General features: G+C 36.8%; 1 protein-coding gene across 5 annotated transcripts in view; it reads left to right on the top strand.

Moving 5' to 3' along the window:
- LOC124596230 (serine/arginine repetitive matrix protein 1-like) overlaps positions 1 to 14,236 on the top strand; it is a 181,303-nt gene extending 167,067 nt beyond the window's left edge. For 3 of the 5 annotated variants that reach the window (XM_047135293.1, XM_047135290.1, XM_047135289.1), the window contains 4 exons: positions 632 to 813; positions 4,497 to 4,714; positions 7,253 to 7,427; positions 13,095 to 14,236. In XM_047135293.1, the coding sequence (XP_046991249.1) occupies positions 632 to 813; positions 4,497 to 4,714; positions 7,253 to 7,427; positions 13,095 to 13,180 (661 nt within the window). In that variant the 3' untranslated portion in view covers positions 13,181 to 14,236. Of the gene's footprint in view, positions 1 to 631; positions 814 to 4,496; positions 4,715 to 7,252; positions 7,428 to 12,531 lie in introns of all 5 variants that reach the window. The other 2 variants (XM_047135291.1, XM_047135292.1) reach the window with 2 other exon arrangements.
- The last annotated feature ends 747 nt before the right edge of the window (positions 14,237 to 14,983 follow it).

Here is a 14,983-nt window from a genome sequence, read left to right as displayed (position 1 = left end):
TTGCCCTCACTATAAGAGTACTTGATTCACCAATTGATATGATGGTGTGCACAGCTGACAGATGTAGCCAGCATTTGTATTCCATTTTTTGGGGGGGATTGCTTTCATATTAGCTAGCTGTTACCTCCAGAACACAACCATGTCACTGTATTGCGATGGGGACTGATGACCATAGCTGTTAAGTCCCATAGTGCTCAGAGCCATTTTTGTATTGCAATAGGATGTGGTACTTCTATATTTTTTTACATAATTTCCAGTGTATTTAGTTTGTGAAAATAACACAAATTCTGTTGTATTTGTAATTAGTGGGTTGTTAGTCCTTTTGTTAACGTTGTCATTGGGAAAAGAGCTTTGTGCCTAATAGGGGATGTTAGTCTCTGCCCAGTTCCTGTCACAGATGTCAGGTTGACTAAATTTTTGGAGATGATCTAACACCATTTTTATACTTAATCATATGAAACGTTTAGAAAATGCGAGTTAATTTGTTACCTTGTAAGCTTTTGTGCAAATAGAAGTACTGTGTTGATCTTTAAGACGCTTTGATACTTACTATATGTCTCTAGGTATTTCAGTCATGTTACTTAGTTGTTGTCATTATTATTCTGCTGGTAAATACACAATTCTATAACAGTAGGGACCATGACCGTGGGGAGCTAAGTCACTCACGTCACCATCGCCGTGGAAGCAGAGATCGTAGTGATGAACGTATGGATCGTATGGAACGTATGGATCGTATGGAACGTATGGAACGCATGGAACGTCGGCCGATGATGCCTCAGCCTTCTCCACCTGGTAGCAGTGAGCGACGAAGAGGTGAGTTGTCATATTTAAACAAATGTATTGGAAATATATACAGTAGAACCTGTCTTTTATGTGTTTCAGCTTAGTTTAAAAAGTAATGTAAATTTTGGGAAAATGTAGATGGTAGGAAATGTTTTCTAAGCCTGTATATTATAAAACATCAGTGCAATTGTATTCGTAAGGACCGTTAATTTGAAACACTTTGTCTTACATAAGTTTTACATTTCATGAACACATTGCTTGTTCTTATCCACCAAAAAGTCCAGAATTATAGTTTGTTCCAATTTCTTGAGGTGAATTTTCTTCTAGGTTTGAAATATATTCCAAAGTTTTGATGTCTGCATCAGAAATTTAGAAGTCCAAAAGTGATTAGTAGGCTTGATATATATATATATATATATATATAGACACACACACACACACACACACACACACACACACACACGCACACACACATTCCACGTGGGAAAAATTTATCAAAAAACAAAGATGATGTGACTTACCAAACGAAAGCGCTGGCAGGTCGAAAGACACACAAACATACACACAAAATTCAAGCTTTCGCAACAAACTGTTGCCTCATCAGGAAAGAGGGAAGGAGAGGGAAAGACGAAAGGATGTGGGTTTTAAGGGAGAGGGTAAGGAGTCATTCCAATCCCGGGAGCGGAAAGACTTACCTTAGGGGGAAAAAAGGACGGGTACACATCGCGCGCGCGCACACACACATATCCATCCACACATATACATGTATATGACACCAAACTGTACACAAGAAGTATGTATAACTTCAAATCATAAAATTTGCTACATCATCTGCTAAGAAAAAATATGTGAAATATGGGATAGCAGTTCACAATGGGTGATGATGTTTAATTACATAAGATCGTTGCTCTAATGAGGGAATATAATTCTTTCAAAACTGTACGACGTACACTGCTTGATAACATCTGCCTGCAAATTGCTTATTGCACTTTCCATAGTGAAATTCCATGTGGTCCATACATTTTTTACAAAAGGTGCTCCGTTCGTTGCAATTTAAATCTAGTTCGTGTATTGTGCAGAAGGATACTGTACCTCCTGTTTATCAGTGCCAACTTTGTTATTTAGACTAACACTGAAGTTTCATCCCAACCCAGAACAATACTACATAAAAAATAGTGTTATTGACAGTGTTAGGAAACAAAGACCTAGCAGCATGCATACTTCATGTTTTTAACGACTTCTACCCCAAGAATGTTAACCGTGTAATGTTTGTAAACGCTGGTTGAAAGCCAAAACTTCGCTACAGGCATTTTATGTTAATGATACTTCTGCCGGTAAAACATTGCACTTGACAGTTCGCATCATGTCAAGTTAGATGAACTATACTGCAATAGTGATGTTGCAACAGCAGCCTCAATACACACAGCAGACGATACAGACTTCCGTTCCTCCCCATAAACGTCCGCTACTGAGCAATAACAATTCCTCTTTGAGTTGCTACCACAGTGACAGCAAATAAACAACAAAGTAATACTGTAGATACAAGTATAACAAAGTACTCGCTTTTGATGACGGAGCAAAGAAATACAGGAAATAAGCATTTGATGACCAATTATCTTGAAAACAGTTTGATACATAGTTTACAAAATAAAGAGTAACAGACGTAGTAACTTCTCGCTCTAGATTTTACTATGACAGTGATGCAATAAATAACCAATATTCATAGCTTTTCACTCACCAATTTACGGTGACAGTGGCGCAATTCCATCCAGCTCCTCCAATCGTCACTGTTGTTGGAATTGACACCAAAACCATCTTCATCATTGTCATCATCAAGACAGATCGTTAGCTGTACGTGATCACTAATGATACCTTCCATTGTCTGTGTTGCTTGAGTAAGTTTTTCAATGTGCTCAACCTTTTTTCTCCAAGAGGCTGCATCCACAGTCACAAGAGCTTCACGCAATAGCCACCTCTGTTATTGTAAAGGGCCTATTATTGTTCCTTATATATGTCTCCACATCACTCCATACTAACTCTATTTGTTTCAAATTGTGGTGGTATGGTGACAGCCATATTACAGTATGATGCTTCTCCTTGGCAATTTTGCCTACTGCATAAGTAAGCGTCATAGGCTTATTTTCTTTAACAAATGATATAACAAAAGCTTCGTCATTCTCATATCTGCAGCAATATTTTGTGCCTGTAACCATTGCACCATAACCTCTTTGCAGTCGTTTGTTGTCGGAGCTTTGTTCAGTATCACTGAATGATATGGAGCATTGCCCAGTGCAATTGTTGTAGGGGCAGAAAACTATCTTAATAGGTTTCTGAGCCGCTTAAGAAATCGTGTGTGTTCCATATTTTCATGGTAATCATATGTCTGTTTTGACCGAAAAACAAGAAGTGCATCAGGAACTAAACCACTGGAGGAACCTCCGTCGACCACAATTAATCTTGCTCCTCTTCCTGTTGGCTATTGGAGTGTCATCCGTCAAGCATTTACTGACAGCTTCCATGGCATTAACCACCGTTTCATCTAGCCATATTATGGAATGAATGTCCTTGTCCACAATTTTGTTCAAGAATATGGATGGAGCCATTACAATATGCCCCTTTTCTAAGAGAAATTTCCACCGATCTACTGCTTTGTAATGGAAACACATACTTCTCGGCACAATTTTCAGTGAAATTTTCCTGTCCCTGAAAAGTTCACCTTTTTTTAAAGACACTAGCAACTTTGCCATGGTAGGAAACTCTTTCCTGCTGCAGTAAGCTTAAATATGCCTCCTCTGGAAAGAATCTGTTGGTGATGGGGTGAGGCTGCTGTTTCCAGGATTCGCTAAAAATAAATTATCTCATCCGGATGCCTCGGAATCATTATAGCTCAAGTCTACATCTCTCAACTTTAGCAGTAACACTCCCTTACTTATTACTGTTCTTGCAGTAAGTCTGAGGGTTTTTGATGTGTGTTCCACTACTTTATTAGCAGGAACTGAGGGCTCTCCATGAATACTTATGTATTCTTTCTCCAGCTCACAAAACTCAAGAGCTCTACGTAATAACTCCAGTGTCTAGCTGTTTAGTGGCACACCTTGATGCAACGGATTGTTACCAGTTTTCCATGACATTTTTCATGTATCAGAATTTTCTGAAGCACAGAACAATGCAAGCACACAGTAGAAACTAACCACAATGCGCGTTGTTTACATACACACAAAACGAAGCCGGCAATGCGAGAGCTTTTACATCATGACTGAAAGTGATTACTGCACTGGGATTGGTTTGTGTCGCAAGCCTGGTGCCTCGCGCTTCTTATTCTTCACTTTTCAAACTGTTGTGCTGCCAACCTGAAACGCATATGTCAAGTGCAAAGTTTCACTAGCCTTGGTATATACAATTTTTTTGTTTCTTTTTCTCCTTGAATGTTGTTTCTTTAAGCATAAATGGCACAAACGTATAATTATGATAAAGCAAAAGCAGGGGTGAAGTAACATTGTGAACATAGAAAATTTGAAAGGCTCTGGAAAAAGATGTTGCAGATAGTGAGGAAACTTTAATTTCAAGGTTGACAGTATGTGTTACTTTACAAAGGCTATAGTTTTTTCGTCAGACAAGAGAAAATTGCTCTTGTTATGTTATTGCTCTTACCACTTCTTATTATGCTGTCCGTTTATTGTGCTCAAGTAATGAATGTGGATTGCTTTGAGCAGGAACAATGATTGAAGATTATGATCGTGGTAGACGTGGAGAGATGCGCCGAAGCCCCAGTCCATTGCCTCCACCACCTCATGGAAGTCGCCATGAGCACCATTTACCTCCACCGGAGCGTTTTCATGCTGAACATCCCCCACCACCAGAACGCTTTCACCCTATGAAGCCATGGGAAATTGATCCAGAGTATGTTCCTAAAGGTCGCTCTTACTTTGAAGTGAGTATTTTCTGGTATTGTTTCACTGATTACCATGCTACTTGAAGAGCTTCCAAATTGGTAAATGTAAAATTATGTGATTGTAATGGTGTATGTCATTATTATGAACTCCAAAGCAAAATGAAATTGCTGTGTTTTGAAAATGTTTTCATATGAGTAAACCTGCATATGAATCTTGTTCTCGTTAGTTTTTGTAGTGGTTTTTCCATTTTACTTGACACTATTGATACTATTTTGTAACTGCCACACACAGTTCAGTAATAGAAACATTTGCTTGGAGAGTAAAAGTGTTTTACACACATTTCACTCTTGCAAGTATGGAAAACAAAATAAGTAATTAAATTTCCATTTATTTATCAACATCATTTCTATTCCAGGCTTGCAGTAAGTTACTTTTGCTATCTCTTAGAATCACTCCATGTTCCATACGTTTTGAAGTTTCTAATTTTTTAGTAGTGATTTTAGTTCTTTGTTTTCCCTGTATGCCCTTGGAAGCTCATCTATTATTTTATATTTCTTACTAGGTTTTCCAGAATGCTGTAACTTCTGTTCTTGAGAATATTGACAGAATGTAGTTCATTCATTTTTTTATGAATGTAATTTGAACTAGTGACAAGATTATAGAAAGAATAGATGGCTACTCACCATAAAGAGGAAACACTGAGTTGTAAAACAGGCACAACAAAAGGACTGGTAAATGTTTTGAGTTTTTGGTCTCAAGGTCTTTTCTAAAGTAGAAAATACACACATTCACACAAGCAGTATACACACACCCATGACCACTATCTCAGGGCACTGATGTCAAATGCTGGTTCTGGCCTTAGTGGACAGACACAGTGGTCATTTGTGTGCATGTGTATGTATTCTGCTTTGTGTGTGTGTGTGTGTGTGTGTGTGTGTGTGTGTGTGTGTGTCTTTTCTACTTTAGAAGAAGGTCTTGTGGCCGAAAGCTCAGATGTATAAAGGACTTTTTGTTGTACCTGTCTGCTACTCGGCATCTCCTTTATCTGGTGAGTAGCAGTCTCTCCTATCCATAATATTGTCATTAATCCAGCCTGGATTTCCGATTGTTTAATTTGAACTAGTGTTATAAATGATCTTATGAGAATGTATTGGTCAGTGACATTAATTCCGTGCACACCATGTAATTGTTTTCCACGAGAAACTAAAGCTGTTACAGATATCTGCAGTTATGGATAAAACGTGTGTCCATTTATACTGCATGTTAACTGCTTGTAACCTCACAAGGTTTTATTCAGTTATCTATAAATAACTAAATGATTAATGGAAAGTCTCATATAAAGATGTGAAACAAATACTAACAAAGAGATAGAGGGGCCAGTACTTACCTCAGCTCAGTACAGCCGATAGATACACAAAAAACAGAACCGAAAATTTACGTTCCTTAGCTTTCGGAACAAATGTTCCTTCATCAGGGAGGAGAGAGGGGAAAGAAAGGGAAGAAGGGAAAGTAGATTCAGTTACCCACAACCCAGGTTATGAAGCAACAGGGAAAGTAAAACAGGGAGGGTAGGAAGGATGGAGGCATGGTTGTCAGAGGGAAGCTTCCCTCCCTGTTTTCCTTTCCCTGTTGCTTCATAATCTGGGTTGTGAGTAACTGAATCTACTTTCCCTTCTTCCCTCTCTTTCCCCTCTCTCCTCCCTGATGAAGGAACATTTGTTCCGAAAGCTAGGAACGTAAATTTTCGGTTCTGTTTTTTGTGTATCTATCGGCTGTACTGAGCTGAGGTAAGTACTGGCCAGCCCCTCTATCTCTTTTTTAGCGTCTGTAAATAACGTAGGAGATAAGGAACATTGCATTATTCATCCAGTAATTGCCCAAAATATAAAACCATTAAATATTACTGACGAGGAACTATGTTGCGAGATTTTAATTTTATGAGTTGTTGTCACTTTTACCCTGTCATCTTTATGTATGCTTCATGACCCTTAACCCTGTCACACCTATTTTTATTTACTTTGTGTAATTCTGTGATGTGTAGTGTTCAGCTTATTTAAAATAGTCAGTTTTGTTACTGCACTGTGTCAAGGTTGAAATAAAATGCAGCCAAATGTCAGTGTGAAAGACGCAGTGTTTCCTCAGGAAACAATTAACATGCTTTGTGTCGCATGAACAAATTTTGAGTGACAGGAAGAGGAAGCGAGTATATAATTAACCAGCTGTCACACACACACACACACACACACACACACACACACACACACGCAAACAAACAAATCCAAAATGCAAGAAGTAAATCAGAATTAGCTTCAATTTTTGATGTGCCTCCCATTGTGCATCAAAAATGTGCTAATACCTTTATTGTTCATTTTTTTGTCATTGAAAATTTGTAATAATATTTCTTTCCTCCCAAATAACTTCAGTTTACTACGTGTGTAAGCATTTCCTCTTCCAATTTGAATATTGTCTGCAAATATTTGTTTTAATTTACGATTACTATTACTAATTTAAGAAAATGGTAATAGTGGGTGTGTCGTAAAGCATTATTGATAAATGTTTTGTATTGAACATTATAGCACGATAATCGTGATGAAATGATGCGTCCTCCACATCGTGGCCGTGGAATGCCAAATATGCGTGGTGGGCCAATGCGTGGCAGAGGTATGATGCGTGGTCGTCCATTTTCAAGAGGCCCGATGCGTGGATTCATGGGTGGACGAGCTACTGGTCGACGAGGATCTTATGTACCACGTAAGTTTTAACCTATTGCAACTGATATCTGATTGCCACCCCTTGTTTAGGGAAATCATATTTGCGTACACTCTTTCATCATTAAAAAAAGTTTATGGTTTTAATTTTTGACTGTAAGTCATATTTTGAAAGCTTTGTTGCTATATGAGCTGCAAGAACTGACGCTTGGTTTCTGTATATAAATTTTTATGAAATTTTTTCCACATGTTTTAGAGGCATCATTCAGAAGACTTCCATTACAATTGATTGGCAGTAGATAGTCTTTTGTTCAAAAATGCCTTTCTTTATTTTTTAAATTCCACGAAACATGTTTTACATTTAATTGAAAATGTGTATGCTTTCTTTCCATAATTTGTTTGAAGTAGGCCTATAATATGCTGCTTTTTGTTAGATAATTCACATTTGTTGTGTATTATGACTGAAACATTATGAAAGTCTCTACAATGGGATACCTCTTTGACCACCCCTGTGTTTAACATCTGTTAAGTTTGAAACAAAAGACTTGTCCATAGAGTGATTTATTAATGTATTTACATGAAAATTACAGAAGCTGCAGGAAGATATTAATTGATATTTCAATAATTTTTTTGCGAGTGTTGCCATATGTATTGACTTAGTTTGTGATCCCCCATCCTCTCTACAACTCGCATTTTGTTTCTTGTCATTTATGAATCAATATTATGTTTCTCCTCTCTGCTCCCTGTCTAGTAATTCTAGTGGGCAAGCTTATCTTCATTTTCGTGTCTAATGAATGTAAAATGGCATAATACTTCACGACAATATGATTCACAAGAAAGGAGGTATAAAAATACATGACATTTTGCATCTCAATTTTGTCGTGCTTTTCTTGTCAGACTACCTGCACACACACACACACACACACACACACACACACACACACACACACACAAAAATGTATGTGACCCCCCTACTCCATTTCTACCTGCTGTAATATGCACATTCCCTCTCTTGTGCATCTGTGCGTTTTTACATGTCTGATCTGATGGAGAATTGAGAATTCAGTAGTTGAACTACAGTAATCAGTACTTATTTTGTGTCTCCTAACTATGTCTTTTATATAGTGAATTGTATCATAAAAACTTTATCTTTTGTTAAGGATTTTTGCAATATTATGTTCAGTTAGTTACATTCCATTAAAGTTTTGTAAATCATTCTGGAATTATTTTCAGCTGCATGCCATGGTAAAACCAGCCATTGGCTGTTATCAGTTGAATATGCATCTTTTCTCTTACGTTGTGAATTCCATACTTGTGTTGTAAAATTTCAGTATTTCATTGCAGTTTGCCAGTCATCTTTCATACTCTTACATTGAAAAACACGAACAAACAATGAACATGAAAAGTGATTTGTGCTGTAGTTGAGCTTGTCGATTTTCCTTGTCGAGAAGGACAAACATCCCACAATCAGGACTCCAATCTTCCATGGAGATAATTTTATATCATTGAGACTGAATTGCTAATGACAAGAACACATTGTGTTTTTCCAGCTTCGATATTGTTAAGAACTTGGTCCACTGTAAACTATCATTGCTGGAGAGAGTACAGTGGCAGGTGGGTCACTATTTTCTTGAAATATCTTCATCAGCTATCAAAACAGTCACTCTTTCAGTGCTAAATTCCTTCACCATTGTATGAAATCAGCCTTTTATTGTTCCTCTGTCAGATTAAGGTATTCTTATAAAAACATTGGTGAAATCTTGTTTTCAGAGACCTAGCTACACCGTTTTCATTTTTGTATAGCTCTTCTCAGAATAAACAAAACATTGAAATTGAACATTAAAACTGTCTTTGCTACACCGTGAAGCATTATCCTCAAGCTTGTTACTCTGAAATGAGAACTGACAACTTAGTGGACTGTTGTTTTTATCATTGTTTTGAAGGCCTTTCAGCAAATCTTGTTTCTAATAAAAGTTTTGCAGATAAATAACACATCTCATTGCTCAATAAATTTGCATGACATGAAATATGAAAATTCATCACTCAATTCATTACTTTCATTTTGGAATTAGAGACTAGACTTTGCAGATATGTGTGTACAGTGATGCTGCTTTTCACTGTTATCATAATAAATTATTTTGCTTTTTAAATGTATTGCTTTTGTTAATATAATGCCGTTGTTAAATTATGCAGTACTTGATTGTTCATATGCATACTGTTACTCCTGTTCTCAGTTAGTGGCTAATAACCATGAACTACGATATAAAACAGTAAGTGCAGTGGCCCTATAGTCCTCCACAAGCACTAGAAAGCATAATACAGGACATGCCTGTCTTCCCCCTTTTTCCATACATTATTGGCATATCTAATATAGAAATTTTTTTATTGGCTGTGCACGGCTGAGCTTTCTGTAATTGATTTAAATTTTATGTAATGTAAAACATGTAATACCATTATTTTTCGTTTTTACTCGTATGTGACACTTTGTAATTATGCAATCAGAAATTTTTATATTATGTATGAGTCCGGAGTAGTATTTGCCGTTTGTTAGAATACAAGTGAATGATGACAGAATTATCCGAGAGTAAGAGATGACAGAAGCAATGTTCTTTTGCACTATGAGGCATATGTAATGGCTGAACAAATAAAATGCCACCACAGCCTAAGCTACAGAGGTTACTTGTTTGTGCACAACTTAAAATCTGTTGCACAACTTAAAATCTGTTGTGGGGCTTAAATGAGGACATGAGTCATAAGACCAGATGCACAACTCTTAATACTTAGGTAGTCTGCTTGTTACATGATGATGAATGGTGTGAATACTTTGGAAATCATTTTTTTAAACAATAGGTCTTACAGTGAGTGATGATATTTTTACAGAGGAACTAGAAGTTGAATTGGGTCATCTTACCATTAATGCCACTTTTATAAGGCCACTTCATGATAATCATGTGTTAACTCTTGCTGCTTTGAAAGATTGACTACTATCTGATAGTATGTACTGGCAGATTTGTCATTAAATGCTTTGAAGCAGTTTCGGTGCACATGTTTTGAAGTTGCCTTGCACTGCTTAGCTGTTGCATCTTTATTTCTTTACAAACTCCCAAAATTATCTTCATTTGCCTGTCACAACTTTTATCAATAATATGTTAATTCTCATCTCTCAACCCGAATTCTTCTTCTTCTTTGTCATCTTGTTCTTCTTCCTCCTCCTCCCTTCTAACTCATTTTAAGTTACCTTTGTAAGGACTTCTGTAATATGGTATGTAATCATTTCATTGTGATTAGTTGACTAAAACAAAAGTGACAATAATAAAAGTGTCTGTTTTAATGTCACATCCTCCACTACTTGTGCAAGTATAGTATTTTGGCTCAGTTCAGTGTCGGAAACATTTTTTTGGTGTCTTCATCTCAAAGCTTGACGTCACCCTGTAGTCAAACTAACTGCTTGTTATTGACTAATTACAACAGGTGATATCCCGTATCTGTTTGTAGTAGTGCAGTTTTTCAGCTCCTCTCAAAAGAAAATAATTTTTGCACTCTGGGAGAAATATAACAGTATAAAATATGAAGCGATAAGAGATTTCATGCTTTGCCCCAGGAATAATTTGGCTCTATTGTGAGCCAAAATAATCTTTCATCTTGAATATGTTTTAATGTAACCAACAGTGCTTCTGGGGCTAGAGGAAAATATTTACCTGTGATTGGTTTCACAGATTTTTTTGTGACTGAATTGCAAGCAAATTATCTTTATAGAGTTGCATTGTGATAAGGCCCAACATAAAAGGTGGATCAGCATTATATGTTGTTGCAGAAATCATAGGTACTCTGCTGGAATACCATACTGTTTATTGAATGAACCAGATCTTCACGTGCATGTTTGTTCACAGTTGTGCAGTACACTTGTATTCTCGAAAGTCTGTGATTATGAATTGTGTTCACTCTCTGTTGGAGCCATTGAAGGATTGTATTTAAGGTAATTTCATTGGCCGGGTGCCACTTTGCGTTTGCAGAAAGGTATAATAGTGATATGACTTGTACAGTTGTTCATCGTACTCTCATATCCTACTGCATGTTCTTGCAGAAATAATTGAAACTGGTGCAGAATTACAAAATACACGTTTCAGTAAGCATTCTTGTTGATATGTCCCTTTGAAGTGACGTAATTTTGTTAATGGAAGTTGAATTAATGGAAGTTGACCCTGAAGTGGGAACTTTTATTTGAAATGAGCCTTTATTGCTGTTCATTTATGCATTACTCCGGGTCAGTTACCCTCGTTGTGGAAGAAAAATTGCCATACTGTAAACATCAAAAACAGAGTCATCGCTGAAAAACGACTGGCTGTTAGAGGCTGCATTTGAAATTCACGGCACTGTTCTTCAGTTCTTTTATGTACTGTCTAGTTTTTCACGATCAACTAGAGTATTAATCAGTTTCAGTTTTATTTGAATCATTCTGCAGATTTTCAAATGTTGCACAATGTCTTAGAAATTTTTGACTATGGTATTAAGACACAAGTCTTAAAAATACATTTGATATGTATCCTATTGCTCATAATCAGCACAAACAGAAACAGATGGCTTATGTATGCCCTGCTGGAAAGAAGAATGATTTTTCATCTTGCTTCAATGTTGACTGAACTTGCTTGGTGCAGCAACATCATAAAGCTTAATTTACCCACTTCATGAGAGTCGTGCACTCCCAACTTCTATCAGAATAATATTTAGTTGATACTAGACAACTCTGGTTCTATTGTATATAATATTTAATTATGAAATACTATAAAATAAGAAAGTGAGTTGTTCAGATCCACATTCTGTGAATGATAGTGTTCTGGAGGAATAGGGATCACTAAGATGATGAAAATGTGTATTAGACAACAATATTTAAAAAAAAGTGAACCTAAATAATATTGAATTCTGACGCTAACATCTGAAGATGTAGTCATGTAATAATTGTAAACTGAAATTGAAAAAAAGATGATAGTTATCTGAGAAAGTTTTGAAGTTTAGGCGAAGGATTATTTCTTTTGTGTTAGGGAAACACTCAGATATTATTATGTGGGCAACAAGAAAAGTACACATTATGTCTTGTGCCCTCATGTTTGTGGTCTGAGTTGATTTGAGTTGTTAAACGCTTGTTACAGGAGGCTTTTACAGTATGTACTGATGTCGGGCCCCCGCGGTCCCCCGAGCTCGCCCGGCCATCGGGGGTCGTGGCAAGTCTGTTAAGGAGCAGACTCCAAAGTCAGATGATTAAATAGCTTTTTTTTTGTATTATGACATGGACAGTCCAAATTTTAGTATTTGACCCAGTAATGTGCTTTGTTGGTCAGATTTCAATTTGAAAAAGAGGAGGACATAACAGCTTCATCATTTTACAAAAGAAGAGTCATCAATAGTTGCTGTTCTGTGGCCATGTCTCAGTTTGTGAGTATTTATGCCAGCCTGGTGGGTACAGTTATCTGGCATAATGCAGTTTCCTTCTTGCCGAGGTACAGAGATTTTTCAGTTTGGCATTTACATCAACAGTTCCAGTTTCTTCTATAGTGTCTTTCTCGCTGGATTTGGATAGATACAAGAGGCACAAGGTAATAATTAAAATGACGTTTCAGTATGCATGTGTGTGTGTGTCGGTGAATGCATGCATTTATATAGAAAGTCTTGGTCTGAATGAGGGCTGAAGTGTGGCACCTTGCTCTGCTTACAGGATTTAAGCGGAGCTCACCACATTGGGAGCACGATCTGTTTGACAACGCCGAAAATGGCAACGGCAAGAACAGCTCAAGAAAATGACATTAGAAAGTTTTGCCACCTGCCGCGAGTTGAACGTCATGGGCATAAAGTAATGGTGTCTTTGCATGTGATACCTAAATTAGTGAATCTGTATGGAGGCTGTGTGCCTACTTGTCATCTGATGCAGTTAACGTATCCCTTAAGGAGCTTTGTATGTTTTGTGGTAACTGTGAACATATGAAACATAGAATAGTTTGGCGATTGTCAGACATATGGTGCTCCTGTAAGCAGTGTATGACGTTTAAGTGTATATTTAAAAAGAAAATGTTATCTGAAAGTTGTTCCACCCCCTTCATAGACTGCTTGTGTGTTTGTGCTTTCGAGTGGCAGAAAAAGATGGTTTTGAGGTATGGATGTTGCTGTGATCATGTTTCATATATTGATGTATTCCTATGCAAACAAAATACATGTATTTTTCTGTGTAAAACCAAGTTAGTAGTTTATTTGTATAAACCTCTGTGTGTGTGTGTGTGTGTGTGTGTGTGTGTGTGTGTGTGTGTGTAAGGGGGGGGGGGAGGGGGAGAGAGAGAGAGAGAGAGAGAGAGAGTTAGTTAGTTAGTTAGTTAAATGTTCTGCTATTATCTTACCGTACAATTTTTATTCGATGTATAGTAGAATTTTCCTTTAATGAAGGAAATATTTCTGTTCAAATATTATCTGTGCTAAATGTGAAATATTTTCTGTGGAAATCAGAAAAAGGTGTTTATATAATACATGTATTTTACTGTTTACTGTGCTTAATAGTTTGGTGTTGTAGTGCAGTAATTGTATCTGTAATGATCCTTTCATTTCCATATGATTATCCAACTGCTGGAAAATATGTATGTATAATAATCACTTGTATTATGTTCCTGTTATTCTCACATTTCAGTGACTCTTATAAATTTATTTTAAGCAGTTACTTCTGCATTCTGGTATTGTTTTTAGTGTTCAGTATTCCATTGCAGGAATATAATTTCTTTTTTGTTGTTAAGAACTAATTTTGTACAAATACCATTGTCAATTCATATGTAAGAGAGTCACTTGAATAATAAAGAAATTCTGTTTGTAATTCGAGCCCAATTTGTCTGATGTTTTCACGTAACGCAGTGTATTCTTATTCATCAAAATTGGTTTGCCTAATGAGGTTTTAGGCATCTTTTGTCATTGCTCCCACATGCCGGTGCGCGCGCCCTCACACACACACACACACACACACACACACACACACACACACACACAGAGTGAGAGAGAGGGGGGGGGGGTTGGCTAACTGAAGTACATGTAAGGCTCTTTTTTTTTTTTTTATTTTTTTTTTTTTATTTTTTTTTTTTTATTTGTTTTTGTTTTGGTTGTATGTCTGGAAAAAATATGGACTCTCTACTATATAATTTTGAAGACATGGCATGATCAGCTGGTTGTTCACATATTACTTGTAGGAAATCCAAGAATGTCTAGTTTTGTCTAGTTTGATTTGTTGGGAGCTTTAACCATACTGAATAGTATATGACTAGCTTCTTTGAATGTCTTCACTTTTTAGTTTCCTTCGAGGGCTATCATCTGTCGGAGTTCGGAATTTCCACCCTCCCACCATCTCTGAAATGTGAGCGTCATTGAAAAATGTTGAATGGTAGTGTACCTGAAATGGTGTGAAATCGTAGGTGTGTTCATCAAGGGGAGACTCTTAGCAGTCATCTTGTCTGCATCTTATTTATGAAGTCACTGTTTCTGCAGTATCGATAAATTTGTGAACACCACCTTAAATTCTTCTACAATTTAACACAAAAGCTACATTACGCTAGTTATGTAATTGAAAAGTACAAT

This window comes from Schistocerca americana, chromosome 2 (genome assembly GCF_021461395.2).
Source record: "Schistocerca americana isolate TAMUIC-IGC-003095 chromosome 2, iqSchAmer2.1, whole genome shotgun sequence".
Lineage (NCBI taxonomy): Eukaryota > Metazoa > Arthropoda > Insecta > Orthoptera > Acrididae > Schistocerca > Schistocerca americana.
Note: the sequence above shows the minus strand (reverse complement) of the source record. Positions and strands in the feature narration are given on the sequence as shown.